The sequence below is a fragment of the Phoenix dactylifera genome, chromosome 6 (assembly GCF_009389715.1).
Source record: "Phoenix dactylifera cultivar Barhee BC4 chromosome 6, palm_55x_up_171113_PBpolish2nd_filt_p, whole genome shotgun sequence".
NCBI classification, from domain to species: Eukaryota; Viridiplantae; Streptophyta; class Magnoliopsida; order Arecales; family Arecaceae; genus Phoenix; species Phoenix dactylifera.
In genome coordinates this window covers 5,498,998-5,520,587 of record NC_052397.1, presented here as the reverse complement: position 1 = coordinate 5,520,587, position 21,590 = coordinate 5,498,998, and the positions used below count along the sequence as shown (strand labels likewise).

The 21,590-nt window shown below is 40.0% G+C and overlaps 2 protein-coding genes across 3 annotated transcripts; both read right to left on the bottom strand.

Moving 5' to 3' along the window:
- Nucleotides 1-231: 231 nt before the first annotated feature.
- Nucleotides 232-10,127, bottom strand: LOC120111003 (ATP-dependent RNA helicase SUV3L, mitochondrial-like). The gene is made up of 2 exons (XM_039127251.1): nucleotides 7,828-10,127; nucleotides 232-763 (listed from the first exon to the last, which is right to left on the bottom strand). Exons 1-2 carry the CDS (start codon nucleotides 10,071-10,073, stop codon nucleotides 709-711), a joined length of 2,301 nt encoding a protein of 766 aa, XP_038983179.1. The 5' UTR covers nucleotides 10,074-10,127; the 3' UTR covers nucleotides 232-708.
- Nucleotides 10,128-12,776: 2,649 nt separating this feature from the next.
- On the bottom strand, nucleotides 12,777-19,286 carry LOC120111002 (probable methyltransferase PMT2). Of its 2 annotated transcripts, none has more exons than XM_039127249.1 (7): nucleotides 19,102-19,286; nucleotides 17,553-18,201; nucleotides 17,143-17,353; nucleotides 16,724-17,018; nucleotides 14,899-15,288; nucleotides 13,524-13,601; nucleotides 12,777-13,342 (listed from the first exon to the last, which is right to left on the bottom strand). In XM_039127249.1, the coding sequence occupies exons 2-7, from the start codon at nucleotides 18,192-18,194 to the stop codon at nucleotides 13,105-13,107; spliced, it is 1,854 nt and encodes a 617-aa protein (XP_038983177.1). In that variant the 5' UTR covers nucleotides 18,195-18,201; nucleotides 19,102-19,286; the 3' UTR covers nucleotides 12,777-13,104. The 2 variants fall into 2 exon arrangements, with proteins under 2 accessions (XP_038983177.1, XP_038983178.1); XM_039127250.1 differs by having other exon boundaries at nucleotides 12,777-13,339; nucleotides 19,102-19,285.
- Nucleotides 19,287-21,590: the final 2,304 nt, after the last annotated feature.

The following is a 21,590-nucleotide window of genomic DNA, read 5'->3' as shown; positions in this document are numbered from 1 at the left end:
ATAATAATTCAATGTGTAAATAATTCAAGTAGGGTCGTATCGTTACTTACAGAAGCCAACCCAGATGCATTGAAGGAGACCAACTTCGACATGATCAGATACAATTCCATGCAGTAACAGCACCATATACAACTTGATACGAACACTCTCTCAAGGAAAATCATAATACTACAAATTTTTTATATAATTTTGTTGGCCAATCAATCCAATGCTCAATGACTTTTTCAATTCAACCAGCAAGCATCATCCATCGCAAAGACAAGTTACTAATTTATGAAATCATCCAAGTTTTACCTTTACAGATTACAGAAGCAACAGCTGACTTGGACTATGACAAAATTAATGAGGCCTAAAGCTCAATACTGTTTCAGATTAGCAGCTTACAAATAAATAATAGAAAAAAATGCCTTCGATTTTATGCTTTGGTATCAACCTGCTTCCCTTAGCCCTTTCTTTGTTAGTTCTAAGCTTGCTTAGTCTGCATGTAAATAGGCACATGAAGCATTTGATCGCGTTAGCAGAAATACATTGTTTCAAGGACCAAGATCCTTGTCTGGAAGAGAAGCTTTTGGTGGATCGCGATATCACCGTGCTCTTTTAGTGAAAGTGGCACATCACTAGGTGGATGAATATGATCAGAAGTGATTGAATTCTAGTGATACAACAGCGACAGGGCTGGCTCCATAAACGGATGCATCTGACAAAAGGTCATACCACAAAATTCCCGGCAGGATGATGCTGGCCAGGCTGATCCTGTCCTTTCCTGTTAATAAAAAGGCATTAGCATTAGACTAACAAAAAACAAAAGCATTAGAATTTGGATAATTAGGCTGATAAATCCAAATCTAATATGCTCAAAAGACCACAATGATGTCGGGATATGACACCGCAGTAAAGAAGAAAAAAAAGAAAAGGAAAAAAAAACAAAAATATGAAACAAAAACTCACAAAATTGTACTAAATAGTTTTGCAATTGTTGCTTAGTGAAGCAGCACATTAATTATGAACTTAAAAACATTCATATAATTTATAAAGAATGTGATGAATTATCATGTATCACGCCTGTCCTGGTTAAGGTCAGCTTGTACAGCAGACATCAGCACATAGTATCAAATACCAAAAGTACTAGCATACATTGGCATGAAAAAAAGTGGATGTGCTTTGACCATTCAAGTAATAACAAGCTTGTCATCAAGACATGTTTATTTAATTTTCTTTTTTTCTTAATAAAAAGGTTTGACCACAAACTAGCGTAAATTTAACAAATAGAAACAAAACAGGCATTAAAGGGACCGGCAGTTTTAAGTGGAAAGAAATTATGATAATTAAACCCATTCAAGTAAGGTGTTCAACTTTGAGTTCAAATGGACTTATGTGCAGTAAAAACATGATGCATATATTATGCCAGCATAAAATCATAAATTATCACCGGAACCCTTGCAACCCTCCTGGCCAATGTGGTAGATACACATAAAAATTTGACAATAATTATAGTTCAAGATATACAATAAACCATGAACAAATACTACCAGAATCTAGCTATAGCCTTTTATTTAATTAGTTGTCAATGCAAATACAATTCAAATATTGTGGGATTACACATATTTTGCAGCAACATTTTATTAGCACTATCATCATAAGCTCTTCAAATTACGAACCACATTCGTTGGTAGTTATATCCATTCAAGCGAATGGTATAATCCTAAAGCACAATGGTCCCTTACAATTATAGTCACTGATAATTTAAGGTTTTCAGAAACAATGAGAGAGAAGCCAAACCAAAGAAGGTTCAAGCATAAGACATTCTAATAATGAAGTTCATTCTAATAACGAAGTTCAACACAGATATTCACTCTCCTATACTCCACCAAGAATTTAGTATTCCAACAATTCATTGCCACTTCTAGGAATATGAATTAATAATAACCATCCACAGCAATACCCAAAAAGACATTACAGACGGGGCAACCTTCCAGGAAGCCTCTGCTTTGGATCATGAAATTACATTTCCCGAGTAAATTTACATCCTAAGACATTTTTAAGATATTCATTGAATTGTGTGCTGGTTCTCCTCAAGAATATAACTACTGCATTTGCTTCGCGGAAATCCTAATCATCTCAAATATCACAACATAAGATCATGGTGGTCCCTCACCCACTTATAGATATCAAATGTTTGACCCCCAGAGAAAAAATATCCAAGTGGCACAAAACTATTCTTTTTTTTTTGTCACAGGATCCTACTATTAAATGCTGATAAAATAAAATAAAAATGCATCCACTAAGGACATCAAAAGACAAATTGCAATATTGCTCCAGTCCCACTATAACAATGTCAAGAGGTTTGGATATGTCTTCAAACTTCCTTATTTCCTCCAATATATACCTGTCAGTCCCAAATTTTAGATGAAAACAGTGGAGAGTTGATGTTAGGTTGACAACTAGTTGCAAAAACATGTCAAGATATGGAAATAATCCCACATACCAAGTACCAAGCACCCATCAAGACGGATGGGAAAGGGATATTAAAAAGTAATCAGTTCATCTAAAATCTATTAGACAAGAAAACTGAGAGAAAAATGAAAATGCAGGTATCTGATTAAGGCCAGATGGATGGTGTGATAAATGTTCTAGAAGTGTCACTGATGCATATTTTGGTGAGTCGAGGAAAAATCTATAAAACTACAAAGAAAGCTGTTGTTGGATGGCTCAGATGTTAGGCGATTGAAGGGTCCCATGAAAACAAGATATATGTAATAAAATAACAATAAAACTAAGAAGGGCAGAGTACATATCAGAGAGAGGTAGGAGTTACATAAATAAAGGACAAAGTAATTGACTATTGATTAAGATGGTATGGGCATGTAAATGGGCATTTAAAAACAGATATTGATGTGGCCCTGATCAGGAGGGAAGTCCAAATCTTTATCTGAAGGATTTGGGAAGAGGAAGGTCAGACCAAAAGTAACATGAATGGAATTTGTGAAAATTAATTAGTTTAAGTTTTCAATAACATCAAAAGCCTAAAGATTGGTGAATAGAAATTCATATGTCAACTCCAAATAGTTAGAATGATGCTTTATGGTTATGATTATATCCCATAACTCCATAACTATTGACGCACACCAAAACTGCTTAGAAAAGCTCCCAAAATGATCTTTCAAATCAACAAAGAAAACTCTAATATTTCATGGAAACACGGAAAGCACCTTTATTACTTATAGAAAATGAGCGCAAATGCAAGAGGTCATTTTCTATCTTTTTAATACCCTAATATAACATATAGACTAGTACATGGTGGTTTGCCGGCACTCAACAATGAACTGATGTTCCATAAAGTGATTACGTTACCAGGTCAGCTAATGACAAATCCTATTGGAACAAAGATGAATAATGGTGCAACCATTATGTCTCTAAGGCTTTAACTAATATCCTAGGGTTAGTTGTTGCTTAAATTTAATTATTTTAATTTTTAATTTTTCATTTTCTTTCCAACAATTTCCCCCCTTCTTAGACTTGCTGAAAAGGTATGATAGGTGGCCATGGCTAAAGATGTTTTAAGGGCTTAAAGCTATGTGAGCACCTCCACTTCAGAGAACCAAGAACTGAGCATTTGGCTAATATTTCAGCAGAAAATAGAGGCCATGGCCAGAGACTAGAGGGTCATAGCGATGTCCTGAATCAGTCACCAACCAAGAAGAGTAAGAAAAGAGGAGGAAAAGGGGGGAGAAAATAAAATAAAGGAAAGATAAATAGGAGGCTAAAATTGGGAAAGAAAAGAAATTGGAAGAGAAAAAGGAGAGAGAAAGAAATAAAGGAGGAAAAATATGGAGGAAAGATGAGCAGGAAATGGCTGACGACTAAAGTGCCAGCCACATAAAGCCTACTTTGTTGTAGGTTTATTTTTTTTTTCAGTCACTTTTATTTTATGGATGGCTCCATATCACTAAAATTATAGAATCTAAGAAGCTTTGAGTCATTCTCTTAAGGATTATAATTATTTGATGGCCATATATCTAAGAAATAAAACTCTATGCATACATGTTTTCAGAATTTCAGGTGAATCAGTGAATTAAGTTTAGCCACAATTTCCTCCACTTGCTTCTTTTTCTGCTCTTCTTTAACTTCAGGGCTTCATGGGTTGCTTAAGATTGTGGACTTGATTTGATGCAGAAATTTCTCATTCTTAAATGTAGACGTTTATTTAGATCTAACATAAAGTTTGCAACTAGGCTTATCACATGATAGAAATCTACATTAATCAATATGAGGGCCTCAAAATTCCATAAAATCAGAATATCAGATATACACAGCCTCTGTGCACTGGAAGAGCCACAAAAAGTTCAACCCCAAAGCTATACATCTTCCTTTACAAGAAGAACCTAATTTGCCTTTCTTACGCAATTAGGACTTATCAAAGAACTTCTAACACTATCGCACTTCTTAAAAGCTTCTTGTGTCAAAATCATAGTAATATAGTAGAAAGGATCCCTCGCCAATGAGAGCAGCAGGTTACTATCTATCTGTGGATCTTTGCAGCTTGAATCTTTTACGAAAGCTGCCACACCCACTTTAGTATTTCACTCCCTTTCCATGCCTGCTTTGCATCTCTTGCATCCCATCATATAATAAGTATCTTTGATTGCTAGCATCATTTAATTGAAATTAATCCTAGATTATTAAGAAATATACTATTTATTAATTATCATTTGTAAAACCAAGTATCATTACATTTATCCAAAATGCAGAAGTTAACCAAGAAAATAATCATATTTTTTTTAAAAAAAAATATCATTCTATTGATATACTTCCTAGATTCCCTAATTTCTCCCAACGTACCACTTCCCGCTATTATACTCAGATACTCATAAGCTTTCGAGCCAGGTAAATTTGGGCTCTTTCAAGCCCTGCAAATTATTTCAAAGAAACAAATGGATAAAATTTGGAAGCCATCTAATAGACACCACTTCGCAGGTGCAATAAACATAAAACACCATGTTAAGGGTCGTTATTACTCCTATGAAGAGGCAGACAAATGATAAAGCTTTTCTTCTGATAATGTATCACACCTAACTGTTATAGCTATAACATAGCAATCATGCTTAAGATGCATTGCACAGCATGAACGACTATAACTCTATGACCCTTGCATGGGTCTTTTCTATGCCACCATCTGATCAACAAAATTTCAAAATCCAGTGCCCTGGTCTTCCAAAAGACCTGCCAAAGTTATGACTTGTGTGCATCTAGGTTAGGTAAACCAAACATTAAGAAAGATACAACTCAATACTCATTAGGAAACATGAATCTGTACCTACATGTCATGTTTGGGTGTGGAGTTGATCCTTCAGGTGGATTTCATATGAAACTTAAAGAAAGAAAGAAAGAAAAAACCATAAATATGAGAAGATCTAACCTAAACCTGTTGAATAAATGTTTGGATTGAGGTCCAAATTCTAGACCAAAAGACTCTAGCTACCAAAGACATACCTACATCAGCACCTTGTAGGAAATGTCTTACGCTCAGCTTCAATATTGCCTAATGCTAAAAGATCACTGGTCAGTAACTGGATTCAGTAATGATATTTACTTGCATAAGCAGTCCTGATAGATAATTAGCAGCATTGTGCCCGCCTTTGTTACCAACCTTGGCATCTAGAACAATGGCATCTGATGCATGTCAAGGTTAAAAAAACAAGGAATCAAAAGAACAACTGTCAAATCCAAATGGAATTATAAAAAAGGAGAGGTCAATACCTAGCTATCAAAAGAACAATGACACAATTAAACCACCAGAAAAGAATAAGTTGAAGGTATAGATTATTATACAAGACCCGCCACCAAGAAATATACCATGTGGAGCCGGACTAACAGGTCTCACCAAGCCACTATATGATATCCACCTCAATGCTTCACCTATTGAGTCACAGGATAAAATCCTCTACATAGCAACCAGACAAGTGAACGCTAGGATGCAAGTGTAATGCTTTTAAAATAGGACTGGCCAACAAACTAGCAAACAGTCTGGTTTCCAGGACAACCTGTCGGATCGGTTCGACTGGTGACATTAGCAAAACATCATTATGATGTCATAATTATATTTCTATTGTTTTCAAAAAAATCTAAAAAATACGAAACAAAGGAGGAGGGGCGACGGAGAGGAGACGAGGTGGTTAGGACTACTATGAACAGGGTAGTCGAGACCCTGGGCAGGGGATGACGCATGGAAAGAAAAACAGAGGTGGGAAAGATAGAGAGCACATATGGGTTTGTCCACACCTGCTTGCGTGAGTGCTTCCCTCTAAAGCAGAACACTCCCCATCCGATGCAATTTTGCATTCCACAGGTTCGATAGATCGCTTAGCCTCGTTCATCTTCGATGCAAAAGCGCTCAATCAATGAGCTATTACGCACTCTTTCGAGGGTGGCTACTTCTAGGAAAACCTTCTGGCTATCTCTGCCCCTCTACCTCCTTTATCACTGAGCGGTCATTTAGGAGCCTTAGATGCTAGAATTTGGGGAAAGTTTGAGGCTGATTTCAGCCACCGATTGGGCGGTGGATTTCGATGATGGAGGAGAGATAGAGAGAGAGATTTGGGATGAGGACAGCCATGGTGGCTCGAACCAGTAGAGGAGGGAGGATGAATTAGGGCTTAGGGGGAGATAGCGTGCCTCACCTAACCGCCAGCCGGATGTTCCTCCCCATACGGCTACTCTCCTCCCATCCACCCCCTTCACCACCACGGTAACCCTGTCGCGAGCTCCCTTCCTTGGTAGTCGGGAATGCGACGTAGCTCACTGACTGCTGGAGCCTCTCAGTGGCAACGATCTCCAAGTGGATGTGCTCTGACAGTTGGAGAGTATAATGGTGGAGATTCTCCGTCGATTGCACCACCAAGTGCAATCATAGGAACCTCATTGGTCGTCGCCCCGACCTCAACCACATTGCTCGCTTCTGGCGCCTAATCCTCTTTAGTTCTGCCACCTCCTCCCTCCTCTCCTCCGCCGCCCCTTATCCGCCATGATCACCTCCTCCTCCGCTGCCACCGCAACTCTCTTTGTCATCGGTGCCGCACCCGGCCTCTCACTGCCACCCTCTATCACCTCCATGGCTGCCGACATCAGCGGATAGAGATCGACTGTGGGGTTTGGGGGCATGTTGGGTTCGAGAATGAGATCGGAGCAGCAAACTCAAAAAAAAAAAAAAAAAATCAACTCTGCGAGAAACAAACTGGCCTAGCCAATCTAATCAGTTCATCCGGTTCTTCTAGGTTTGATTTGAGTTTTGACTTCTTTTAAAATGTCCTTTGAACCGGACCAGACAGGTGATCGTTTCCCGATTCAACCAGTCAAACTGGCTGGTCAATCCGATTATAAAAACATTGGTAAGCACTAATTGTCCTCTTCCTATGATAGCATAACCTACATACACCATTAGTTCCTATAAAGAGTTTTACAAGGATCAGTCTCCATGCTAACCTCCTCAAGAAACCCACAAAAACATACACATTTTGCATCATACACAGCAGGGAAAAAAGTTTCCTCCAACTTACTCTCCCTATTCACTCATCACTCTGAAACTTATTCAAAAATTGCCTCCAAACCAAATCTAAGCCTAAAATCAAAAGTATACTTAACTCATACAACTCCTTTCGGAAAGCAAACAATGGCATCGAGTATTTAAATCAATCCAAATACCGAATATCTAATAAAAAATATACATAAAATAGGAACTATGTCAACAGATCATACAAAGAAAATTAGAAAACAGGAAGCTGATTTCGTCCTTACAAAATTGCAAAGCTTTAATAAGTAAATAAGACTTACATTTTGTATGCTTTTATGAGTGATCTTGGCCTGTCATAACTTTCTTCAGCAACTGGCTTTAGCTCGTCCTGGCTATTCTCCTCTTCTATACGTCTTGGCTTCCCCTGTGATCTTGATTCAGGCTTCCAGCAAGCTTTGGCAAGAGACTGACCAAGCAAATCAGCAATGCTGAACGCCATTGTCTCAGCCTTCTGCACATAAGGAAATGTATCCTCCTTGAAATGATGTGATAACCACAGATACATAGATAAAACCTGATGCTTTGTCTCAAGATCCAACAACTCTGCATCATTTCTAGCAGAACCCTTTGGCATCCCCATTGCTATACCAACAGGACGGTTCTGGCTATAGTGCGTAGCAAATCTCAAGAGATGGTACATTGCCTTTGGGTCCCTAATATTGACCGGTGCAAAACAGAAGTTGAATCGTTCTTCAAGAGATAACCCCTGTACCTTCTCCAACATGTTTGCCACTTTCTTCACACCATCATGCCGACACAAGAAATAGTTCCCATCAAGCCGGCAGTTCTCACGAAACTTATCCAATAACTCACAGAAAGTTGCAATTGGAAACTGTGCAGCAAACAACTCCACTTGCTCAAAGAAGGGAAAAAGACCAACTTTTGTCACCTCTTCGAATGGCTGCTGCAAACACTCGATCAGATAGTCCAAATCATCCAAAAGGAAGGTGGTCACGAGCCCGTCTGGATATGCACTACCTCTCCGGCCAGCTCGCCCAGCTATCTGTTTCACCTGGGAGGGAGCAACTAGCACCATCTTATCACCATTATACTTCGACAGCGAATAGAAAACAACCCTCCTAATATTAAGATTCAAGCCCATCCCAACTGCGTCACTCGCCACCAGAACATCATACTCATTGCCCTGATCATTGAACAAGCTAGCCTGCTGCCGCCTGGTTTCTGGCGGCAATGCACCATAGATGACGCAGCACTTATGCTTGGTAAACTTCTCGATAGCCAATTTCACCTCAAAAATCTCTCTTCTTGAGAAGGCCACAATGCAGTCCCCCGATCGAACATTCTTAAAATTCCCTAAAAGAGTCTTAGCCTCCACCACCAGAGGCTTGAACCTCTCATAGTGGTTCACCTCCAACTCATCGCCTGTTTCTTTACATATCTTCTTCACCATCTTCAAAACACTCGGGTCTCCACACAAATGTATCTCATCAGCCTTGAGTCCAAGCAGCGCCCTTGTCCAAGCATAACCTCGGGTTGGGTCAGCCATCATCTGAATCTCATCGATGACGGCGACATCGTAGAGCTGCTCGGTCGTCACCATCTCGATGGTGCAGGCAACGTGGTTGGAGAAAGGCACCAGCTTTTTTTCCTGGCCGGTTTGGAGACTACAGTAGACACCCAAAGAGTTCACCTTGTCGAACACCTCCATGGCGAGGAGCCGGAGCGGGCTGCAATAGACCCCACTGCCGGCCTCCATGAACCGCTGGAGCGCGTTGTAGGTCTTGCCGCTGTTGGTGGGGCCGCAGTGGTACACAATGCGGCGCTTCATCGCCCGGGCGAAGGGGAACCAGGTGTGGGGCCTGGTGAGGTCGGCGGAGTCGATGAGGGTCTGGAACTGGCGGATTTCGTCAGGGAATTCCGCGAGGCAGAACTCGACGAAGATGGGGAAGAGGAAGCGGTCGGCCTCGGGGGAGGGGCCGAGCGCGGCGAGGTGGCCAAAGACGTGCGGGGGGCAGCGGCGGAGGAAGAACTCGCGGAAGCGGCGGGCGGCGTGGGGGAAGAAGGAGGCGGGGATGTAGACGGCGAGGGCCTGGTCGGAGGCCCAGCGGGACTTGGCGAAGCCGCGGAATACCTTGACGAGGGAGTTCCACTCGGAGCGTTTGAGCCTGGTGGAGCTCTCGTCGGCGCGGCGGAGCTCGCGGTAGACGTCGAGGGGGTCGAGGGATGGGGAGGCGGATTCTTCGCTGACGGCGGCCTTATCGCCAGTGTAGGCAGCGGCGGTGGAACAATCGGAATCTTGGGCGGTGGCGGGGGCGGGGGCGGCGGGGCAGGAGGAGGGGGAGCAGAAGAAGCGGGGCTTCGCCCACGGGGGGAAGGGGGGAAGGGAGGGATTTTGTGGTGAGAAACCGGGCCCTAATTGAGAGCGGAGGATTGGGGGATTGGGGTCGGGCAGGGAGTGGAGAAGGGGGAGGGAGGAGAGACAAGCCCTAACCCTAGCGAGGGCGAGGCGGGAGGAGGAGTGGGAGCGAAGTAGAGAGGCTGCCATTAATGGAGTTCAGAATGGAACAACGAGAGAGAGAGCGGTATCAGGGCAAGAGTTTTTCCTCTAGATGGGCTGTGGTGGACCGTATATACCGGTCTATGCATTTTCTCATCCATGCGTTATTTAGAAAGGTTGATAAGATTATGAATATAGGTTCGATTAGGGCTGCAAATGGGTTGGGTCGACCCGTGACCCGACCCGACCCAACCCGCTTAAGACCCGACCCGACCCGCATTTTAGGACCCGCGGGGCCGGGTCGGGTCCTAAATTTGGACCCGTTCTATTTTTCGGGTCGGGTCGGGTCTGCCCAATTTCGACCCGCACCCCGACCCGACCCGATCCAATTTTTTAGATCATTTTTTTAAGACATGCAGCCCATTGGGCCGCAGGCCCGCAGTGCTACTGACTACTGTGCTCTGTGCTTTGCCCGCAGCCCGCAACGGATGATATATAAATCATCCGCTTCACGCCTTCACCTGTTGGACCCCTTCCTCCCTTTTTCTCTCCCGTGCGGCGCAGCGGCTGTGCCTTCAAGCGCTGCTGGATGGCCATGGCGCCCAGGAGAAAGCCCTCCGGGTACCAGAAGCCTTGGTATTTTCTGGAAGGAACCCATCCTTTCTCCAGAGGGAGAGTTGAGATGAAGTCATCGTAATCTTCAATACGCCGTGGAGAAGGGTGGTCCTCCTGTTCTTCTATAACCTTGAACGGAATGGGGGCACAAGAGCGAGGGGGATAAGTGGCCATGGCAGGATGGACGAAGCTCCAATGCTGATCTTCTGCTCCTATAAGCAATAACTTTTGATACGTAATGACAACGATTAGAGGAGACGTTTTTCTTTTTTTAAGCATTAGTTGGAAGCAAGCGCCACGGCCGATCTTTTTTTTTTTTACTTTTTTTTGATTTGACAAATTGTACTATTGCCATTTTCATCAAAAATATTAAAAAAATACATCATGACTGACAGCTGCTGACCTGCAGAACCGTCCTGTAGATTTGGTTTAGATTTTTTTTTTTGATTCTTAAAACAAAAAAAATGTTTTTGATCCCACGGGCCTCTGTTTTTGATCGCGTCAGATCGAACTCCACTAAGAACTGCATCTAATGGTCGATTCAGATTTGAAAACGGCTCGTGCACTGAACTTTCGCATAATTTGGACCCGGACCCGATCCGGACCCGACCCGAACCCGATCCGGACCCGACCAGATCCGGACCCGACCCGACCCGAATGACCCATCAGGGTAGGTATGGACCCGACCCGACCCGATCCGTTTTTCAACCGGGTCGGGTCTGGGTCCAAAATTAGGACCCGAACATGCAACCGGGTCGGATCGGGGTCACCTAGGACCCGACCCAACCCGACCCATTTGCAGCCCTAGGTTCGATCGACACCTGAACTCCTAGAATGTGCCATCATGAGGGTCATGGAGGGTTTGTTGGATTGTAAAACTGAACTTACATTGAGACATGAGCTGGTCTAGTTAGCTTGATTAGTGATGGACATGTGCATCAACGTGAGAGAAAGTATTGCTAATCTTGATAGCATGAGAGGAATTATTGATGATTGTGACCCTCTTCTCATGATCTAGTACTTAATTATTTTTTTTGATACATCGGCAGCTCACATTAGTTTCGCGTGAGCATTGCTATCAAAGTCAAGGAACAAAATACTCTATAGAAATGGAAGAACAGATATAAAGCAGGCAAAAGAGGTAACCAATCAGCAGCTTAATTCGTCTTCCAGAACGCATGCACCACCTAGTAGGTATCGCATTAAGATACTTAATTTTTTAATTGCTGTACTTTTCTAATTCGTCTACCTTAAGGCATGAGCAACACTGAAGGAGAATGAATAAAGAAGGGTCTCGAGAGGGGGAGCACTTTTTTTAAACCAAGGAAGACTGGGATGAAGCACAGAAAACTCGCTATTATTTGCATTATAACAGGAGATATTATGATTATCTATTGTCCGCAAGATGAGATTAGCGTGCTCGGATTTGGTTCCTGTAGAGAGAGAGAGAGAGAGACAGAGAGGAGGCGAGCAATTTCAGAGCATAGTAGGGTAAATTCTGAAATGCTGAAGGGAGAGAGAGAGAGACAGAGAGGAGGTGAGCAATTTCAGAGCATAATAGGGAAAATTCTGTAATGCTGTATTCAGGTCAAAGGAGCAGTTGAGATGCCCAGAAATAATATATACGAGCTTACATTTGCAGGAAGGCACACTTGAAATGGTAATATCGAGATGTATGATTATCAAGTTACAGCTCTTCAACCATATTAAGACAAGGCTTCACAGTTCTTCAAAAAAGTAACTAACTACAGTATCAAGAAAATTGCTTTTAAAAAAAAGAAACAATGATATGGAGAAAACTGTCGAGATCATGAGATCATCAGCCCTTTTGATCACTTTTTATTCTTCAGTTCTCCTGCAGGGCAGTTCCCTGGGAGATATGATGAATGTCTAAAATCACTAGCTTTGATGATCACCCCCCTTGTAAGTCTGATAGCAGAACTGTTAAAACATACAAGCTCCCAAAGGGCATTGTTTTGCGAGGAATTTGTGCATTGAATACTCTTTTTTAAAAAATTTGAAAAAAAAATCATAATCACTGGTAAAAAGCTCATTATTAGAATGGTAAGTACTGCTGATGGAAGTGTCTGCACCAAGTGATATGCCAATATTCATTCAACTGGAGGTTGGGAATTCAAACATTCATCTCTTGTAAATTTAGATTACATCTTTAGCAGGCCTTGATTTACAATCCCAAAATTCAATGCCTATAATCTTTCAGGAACATTGGCAGGAAAGGTTAAATTAAGATAATACAAGGGATTATGAAGCAAAATCACGCAAGAAAAATAAATACTACGACCATTCAACAACGAAAACGAGCTTGAATTTCAATTAGTGAATGCTTTTGAGCTTTCCCTATCAAAAGTGGGCAAAGCCTAAGTGGTCAATCCTGTCCAACTGGTTCCAGAAATTCACTACCATGTGCAGATGGTGACTCGGTTCATCAAAATGGTATCCTTTTTCATGCAACAGCTGTTTGGTTGTTGTCACCACTAACCCAATACTGTTTCACAGCAACCAATATTTTTTCAGGCACAAGAGGGCCATCCTCATGATCTGCCATCTTAGTATTCCATCTCATGCCACTAACCATCTGCTTCACCTTTGTCAGGACATCAACTTGGTCACGGAATATTACTGCACCTTCTGGCCTTAAGATACGGTCCATCTCTAAAAGGATGTCCTCCATTTTGCACCTGCTTCAATTTCATAAGCATATTAGAATTTATGGTAAATAAGATAGATAGTTCAGAAATTCTTCAAAATCTTCAATCCCATCTCATGAAATGTTTTCTAAGTTCATGTCTTAATATCTATTGCTGCCATAGAACATATCATGTCAAATATGGTATAGGAGCCTTTAACATTGCAGTAGCTTACCTGTCCTGGTACAAACTGAAAACACCATTGGCATGAATAAGGTCATATGTCCTTGGATAAGTGGAGAAAGCTTCACACCTGAACCATATCAAAAAAAAAGCATGTTAAACAATGATGGAAGATGGCACATAAAAATGATGTGGAATTATTTAAAAAAGACAGACAAATGTAATCTCACCCATGATATTTAAACAACAAAAAACAAGTAGATTTTTATTTTTGAGGAAAAACAGTGATACTACAACCCAATTTCTATTTAAAATGCACACCAAGAAACAAAAAGAGACCAAGAAGAAGTCGAGTGAGGAAAAGATCTTCAATACTACATATTATTCATATCTTATGGCTACGCATGATGAAACAACATTACATATCAACAAATTGTGAAACATGAAAGCTTCCAAAGATACATTTCACAATTTCACATCATGCCCGGTAAAAGCAAATCTGATATCTTGACAAGAGAGACAATAAAGCTTCAAAAGTAAATTGTTCTGAAATTGCCACAGACTTCATACGTTTCCATGAGATATATGTGACAAGAAGTACGAAGAGAAGTCCCACTCTTGATGAATAGTTGACCAAATCAGAGTTTTCTTAGAATCCAAATTAGACAAGTGGTAAATTCAGATACCCTAGAACACAGAAATGTAATACAAACAGCGTAATGGTGGCAATCACAGCCAATGAATGACCAAACTCTCTTATACAGCCAAGACCATGTCCTAGCCAGTGGAATGAAACATATCAGACAGCATCAAACGAAGGCTTGTCCAGCATCCATATCATCACATTGCAATAATAAGAAATCTCCATAATTAAACAAAACTAGGTAAAAACCTTAATGATCCAATTATATACAGGAGAAATCTCTTCTGAGATATAATCTAAAATCAGTGAAAGAAGCATTATTAAGAAATGCTTTTGAACCTCCTGTCCGCTCAAATTACACTAATCTAAAAGTAACTCCAGGGATTCATTTTCCATTTTATATCAGGTGTAACCATGTATCGGATTAAAACACCCGCCCAATCATGAGCAAGTAAAAAAAATATCCAGACTTATCGTGACAGCTATCCCAAAATAAATGCTAGCTAAGGGATCACTATAATTCAAACATCCAGAAAACGAATAAGTAGATATGTAGAATACTTGACTCACTTAAGAATGTTATAGCAAAATGTTAAAGATGATAATTAGGCTATACAAACAAGTTCACTGGTACAAACATTTTGCACCATTTCATGGATCAGATATTATTATGTGATAAACATATAATGAAATAAAGACTTACTGGTAAAGGAGGACCCAACAAACTTTGTCAACAGTAAGAGATTGAACTAAATCTCAAAATATAAAAAGAAAAAACCCATACCAGTCATGATATATGCCAATCAAGCCTCGTTCATACACGACACCCAAAGTAGATTTCTCAGCTATAGTAGGCACTACGTTCATCACCCATAATTTTGGAGATTCAATTGCTGCAGCAAAACTGCCCAAACCTGCATTCATGTCCATTATATTGCGATATCGTCCTGTGTCAAGATACCTATTGATCTTTTTATAAGATTTAACATGTTTCTTCCACAATTTGTCATCTTCCTGATATTTCTGGACTGAGAATCCAGGAACTGAACCACTAGTTATTCTAGGGGGAACAGCATTTAGCCTGTCTGGAAATGTCTTCAGTTCTCCTCCAGCAACCTCTTCAGGACTGTTAACCTCAGGAAAAGGTGTTACGCATGCCTCCATCTTCTTGTACCTAGTGTCACCAAGACAGGGTAAAGGATAATCAGAAAATAAATTAGAAATGAAAACTATAATAGATGAGAAAGACGTGCAGGCATTTGAATGTCATTGTGCCAAAATCACCATAAAAAGTTAGATACCATCATCAGGATATGTAAATTGGCGTTTGATTATTTTAGTACCAGAATAATATCACGAAACATCTGATTATATAGAGATTAGAATGCAATATTTGGTCTATCAAGTTCATATAGATGCATATATAGATAAAAACTGATCAGAAGGTTCTGATAATCTGATGCTGCACTGCTGGTGCTACAAAGAAACTGTGTTCTTTGTTTTAATCCTGAAATTCAAACTCAATAAAGAGGGGAGGAGGAAGTGTCGACCAGTGTCACTGTGAACTAGTCTAAGGATAAGGGAAGTTGCACAGATCGATTACACTAGGAACTGGCAAATGTCATAAGGTGGTATCATAGATATTGGCCTTGGAGTTAGTGACCTTTCTGATTAAGTAGCAGATTGGACTACTATTGTCACAATTAATTCTATCCACACACTTAGAGCAGCCAGTAGTCAAGCTGATGCCCTAGTTAAGAGCAGTGAATAGGACCAGCAAATTTCTGCCACCTTAGCTCTGTAAGGTTAAGTGTTTTAAATGCCAAAACTTAGTTCATATGCCATAGTACTTTACTAATATATTAATATATAAGCATATCTCCTTGTATGATACACTGATTGCTGCATGCATTAAGGGGATACCCATACGAACATTCATGTCAGATACTGTTTAAGATATTGAAATATGGATATCAATGACTGATTCGAGGGCATGGCTATATATAGTGAGCAGACGTGCCTGTATACAAAAATACAAGTATGAGCATAAAATGAGCTTAACATAATACCACATATGTCCCAGTGTGGTTTTGAACAATAAAAAATGACATGTCATGTTCATAACTGAGGCTCCATATAGGCATGCAAATAGTTTAGTGGCATACAACATATCTTGTTGTCAAGACAGACAAGCAACTTGACAACATGGACCTTGCAGGAGCTTCAGTAGGAGTGAGCACAGTGAGTGTATGTGCTTTCTCTTAGACTACTAAGCCTTTAATTGTATGTGAAAATATATGCATGCAAAAGATGAAAGAGAGGCATCCTGTCACAATAGACTAGATTGGGTAGAATGGGTGAATCATATAGTTACAGTTGCTGACAAGACTTTAAGAGAGAAAGAGAGAGCGAGACTGACAAATTTATTTTGTCTGGACTTTGCACCCTGATTTTCCCATCAAATTTTAATATAGTGCCGAGACAGCTACATAGAAGAATATTTAACTTCTGATGCTCATTATATGTGTCCTAATAACTGTGAACATGTCATGAATCATGCCTTTATTTTCGGAAATTTTAGATAAGCAAATGTAAGTATAGAATAATACCAGACATCATCTGCATTTGTTGATTCACAAATTTTAACACGGGGTTCATCTTGCCTCACAGGACAAGAATCAGTATTTATTCTCTTCCTCCAGACAGCAATTTCACCCTCCTCAGAGACCTTTTCCCAACAAAGAAGTTCAGCAATTTCTTCGATCTTTCTTTGTTCCTCCTCAAGATCCTCCTTTGTACGTTGCCATGCCCTATAATTCATCTTCCAATTGATTGGAGGGCCTGAAAGCACCCAGTACCCACCAGGCCTAAGAACCCGATCCACCTCCATCATGTACATTCCATCTGCAAAGAAAGAATCAAAGGAATATCATGAGAAAGATTTGCCAGAGTCTAAGAACTGGCAATGAAAGCCAGGACTGCCAAGTCAATGAACAAAACAAAGAGCAGCTTCATTATTGAACCTTACCATTTGATCCCCATGGAATCAAGCACCTTGAACAATGGGCCATATCAAAGGCTCTAGATGGATATGGGAGCCTTATAGTCCCAAGGACACCAATAACCGCAGGCACACCTCTTTCCAGAGCAAACTGAACCTGTGCTTCATGTGAGTCCCTTGGTGCAAATGACATGGCCAGCACATTCCTTTTCAACAGGTAAGCTCCCCAGCTTGCAACCTGAATAATTCCACAATCAGCGGTAAGTTGCAAATAAAGTGATCAACATCTGAGGACAATCCAACATCTCCTAAAAATGTACAACCATGCCAGACATAAATTGATGCCTGTTAACTGAAAAAATGATGTTGGAGATGTTTGAGGAGCATGTGTGATGGTACAATATGTATTGTAGGAATTAGAGAGAAATTTGGCATACCCCGCAGCCAGTATCCAGAGCAGTTCTGACTGTCCCATTAGCAATCGGGATAACAGAAGCAAGTTGGCCGATATATGCATCTGCGCCTTGAGGAAACTGTGTTCCTCCACCAGGGAATCTGAACACATTGCCCTCATATTGAACCCAGTTCTGAATAGCCTTCTCAACTGTCAAACTCTTATAGGGGACATTTGCATAGGGGACATAGTCACGGCTTTTTGGCCATGGGAACGGCGCAACATATCCTTTGGGTGCTGGTATAAGGCAGTGCAACTTTTCTTCTTCCGGCGGACAATGTCTCTCTCGGTATTTCATGTTTGCTCTTGGAAAGGTCATTGCCCGTTTTTGATCTTGGCAGGGAGTGTAATCAATGTAGCGATCATCACATGGCTCAAAATTCTCAGCTTTTGAACCAAGTTCCTCAAGATTGCTTGCTCGATCATGATGAGTATCGTAACTAAGATTGGGCAAGACGGTGCAATCTGTTTGCTTAGTGATCTCAACAGCTATGCTGTCCCCCTTTCCAAAACCACTCCTTTGCCATGCTCCGAGAACATAGAAGAAGCCACACATGCCAATTACAATAAATATAGATATCGAGCTCCGGGTTCTATTATCTGCTGCATTCCCTTTCATCGCCATGATGCACCTGATAACATATCAACAATTGCTTTAGTATACTGCAGCTTCAATATTAAACAGGTTGGGGGAAAAAAACTTTATACTGATTTTTTTCCCTAGCAAAACTTACATTGTAAGTACCAAATAAAAAGAAATGACACAAGTAACCAAAAGATTATTTCTTACAACTGTACATGCACCTCATTTGCAAAACACAAATTCAAAAAACAATATATAGTCGAAACAGATGTACCACAAAAACAACGAGAAACAAATGGAATCTGGCCTATTTACAGGTTAATTTCCAACCGATAAGTCACCAAATTATTTACTTCAATTCTGTCTACTGATAAGCCAGGATATTGAAACCTGGAAATGATAAATTTGCTGCAAAGTCCCCCCTTTGTTTTATTGTTTACCTTCATAGTCAGTTTTACAGTGGCGGGACCATGCAAGGTCATACCTAACGAATTAAACTTCCAATTTATTATTAGTGTAAAACAAAAGATCAAACCACTTTCCCTTACAGTTCCCACCAAAAGCAAGCTTACATTAACCTGCGAACCACAACCTCCAAGGCGAAAGCCCCAGATCCACCGTAAAAAACAGTGTCTTTAAGAGGCTCTTACCAATTTCCAGGTCAAATCCAAGTACTTCACAAGGGTGCACGCGACAAATCCAGTCGTCCACATCAGAATAGCAGAAAAAACATATAGTTAGGCGAAAAATAAATAAATATCTGATTTCCCCAAGGTCCTAACGTCTAACAAATTGATACATAACCGATCGGTTCAAACCAAATAGAGGGAGAAAACTGCTAGAAGCAACTATTCCAAGAAAATAACCCGATTTAGCTGAAAAAATATGAGAAAAATTGAGGAAGAAAAGAGAGAACACAGAGATTTAAACAAAGTTGGAGTATTGGAACCTTAAAAATTGTGGAAGTAAATGTGGAAAAGATTAGCAGAGCGGATCTCAGATCCCGCGAGCTCCGTCGAGACCTCTTCTTCTACTTCAACAGTAGCAACAAGCCCTGGATCTAAGCGAGGGAGAAAGGGACTGTGGCGATTGGGAAAGGAGTCGGGCCCTTTTATCGGATTCTCAATTGCCGAATTCTTCTCTTTCTTTAAGCAACGCGTCTCGCTACGGCGATCTCTGTACGGCCAAATCGGGAACAGCGAATAAAATATCATTTAACAAAGCGATGAATAAAGGTAAAGTTCTCCATCAACCGTCCGATGAGGTACGGAGGGCTCGTGATTACAAGGTGTTCTGATCTCGTTCAATTGGTGGTCAAATTGTGGACTCCGGTGGAGAAAAAGGGGTTGATCGTGAAGAGGATGTGGAACAGGAAAGACGGTGCTTTGCCACAAATTAGGTGGCACGCGCACGTCGTGTAGGTTGCCGGGTAATGGATTTGGAAGCGTGTCGTTGGTTTATTGGATCAAGATATAATAATCAGTTATCCGCTTCCTCGGTTGATTAGGGGACCATGGCCAAGGGTATAATTTTGGGGCTGGATGATGCGATGATGCTGGGAGATGGGGCGGGCGCGGTTTGGCGGCAACGGAAAGAGGAAAAATCTCAACCGTCATCCGAAAATCGATAATTCGATGTGGCTCCAAATGGGCCGGAATCGGAGCATACTTGATCCCAATTCCACCCGATTTTACAATTGAATCGTAATTTTGGACCAGACTTAACTGACTGAGTTAGGTCGAGTTGGATCCATGAAAATGATTCTGACCCAACAGACCATTCGGGTGGCCCAACGGCATCAAGTCCAACTTACGGTTCGAATCGAGCATCTAGCTATTATTTTTCATAGATAAAATATAATAATTATTAATTATAAAATTATTTAAAAGTTAAACAAAGCTGAAAGTAGCTAATTTAAATTGAATTTTAATTCAATTTTTTTAAAAAAATTATCCAAATAATGATCGTTCCTAAGTCTATAAACTACCTTTTAAACTATATTTATTTATGTACTTAAAGGTATTATAAATAAGAATTCTCCAAAACAAACAATGAGACATGAATGTTTAATTATAAAATGAGTGAAAATAGATAAGAGGAGATGTGATAGTTGAGATGGAAAAGAAGAATTAGTCTCAATGAGAGTTCATTCGATGAATTAAAAATATATTTTAAATGAAGGAGAAAAGGATTTATATAATCCTCATTTTTGGCTTGGGTTGGATCATGCTCGCTTTAGGTCCAGTGCATCTTTGTTAATCCAAATTAGACTTGAACGATATATAGGTTGGGTCGAGATGGGTTGAAAAATATAAAATCCATACCTAATGTATAATTTAGGTAATGTTCAAATTGTCAACTCGATCCAACCTATAGATCTTCAAATACAAATTAGGTTGGATCTAATTGGTTTAGGATGAGGTTGGTTCATAGGCAGACTCGACCCATTTGCAGCTTTGGTTATATATTAGGTGACTTTTGTTCAAATGATTTATTATAAAGTTTTGCTCAATAAAAAATACTTTTTCACTTGGCTAGTATTATAAAATGCCACAATTAAGTGATCCAAATATATGCAATTTTTTTTTTCTTTTTCAACTTTTGTTTTAAAGTACAAACTATGAAAATAAAATTTGCTTTGGACATAAGACCCGATCAGTGTTGCCCTTGCTTCTTTTTTTTTTTTTTGTGAAAAACTTAAGAAGAAGAGTGGATAAGGCTAACTTTTGTTTTTCATTATTCTTAAAAATTTTGAGAGTTGGAAGCAAAAACTTTGACTTTCAAACATGAAAGAAAGTAAAAACAATGAATAGCATAAATTTTGTGCAAATGCAATTTCAACATCAATCTCCATGTCATATTTCACTAACTCATGAAAAAATAAAATACAAAAGCAACAACAATGTCAAATGTGCCCATAATGTTTGATTTTATGAAGTGAATAACACTGCATATTTTCAAGAATTGTGTAGTGTATCAAGATTTGAGTATATTGTAGGCCTTGGTTTCATCTAATTTGATGTATGAAGCCACAATATAGCAATAATTTTTGTATATCTTGTCAGTTAAGTATTAGGTTTGTTTATATTTCCAAATTATTACTAGTAGTATTGTTTCGATTTTGCTAAAGATGAGCAAGAAATCTATGTCACACTAACAATTATCTTTTTATCCTTGATTAAGAAAACCTGAAGACTTATATTGGGCAACAAATTCAATTCATTAGGAGATGTGCATAGCTTCTAGAAATTTAGGACTCAGTATGTACAAGGCTGATTGGTTCTTTCATTGCATTAGGATGCCGTTTGATATATATCAAGATGTATGCCACTAGTGGTGCGTGCAAATCCTATGATCTAGCTTCTGTCTATCTTAAGGTCTGTAATGTAAATCTAAGACACTTTAGGCCGCAACTATAGCAGGTGAAGCACTTTATGC

Bases quoted from the DNA above. Each gene is read 5' to 3' on its own strand.
- LOC120111003 (XM_039127251.1), bottom strand. From the start codon at position 10,073: ATGGCAGCCTCTCTACTTCGCTCCCACTCCTCCTCCCGCCTCGCCCTC. The intron at 764-7,827 runs GTAAGTCTTATT...TTTTATTAACAG, and splicing joins CTCATAAAAGCATACAAAAT to GAAAGGACAGGATCAGCCTG.
- LOC120111002 (XM_039127249.1), bottom strand. From the start codon at position 18,194: ATGGCGATGAAAGGGAATGCAGCAGATAATAGAACCCGGAGCTCGATA. The intron at 13,602-14,898 runs GTATGGGTTTTT...GATATGGTTCAG, and splicing joins ATTGGCATATATCATGACTG to GTGTGAAGCTTTCTCCACTT. The intron at 13,343-13,523 runs GTAAGCTACTGC...ATGAAATTGAAG, and splicing joins TTCAGTTTGTACCAGGACAG to CAGGTGCAAAATGGAGGACA.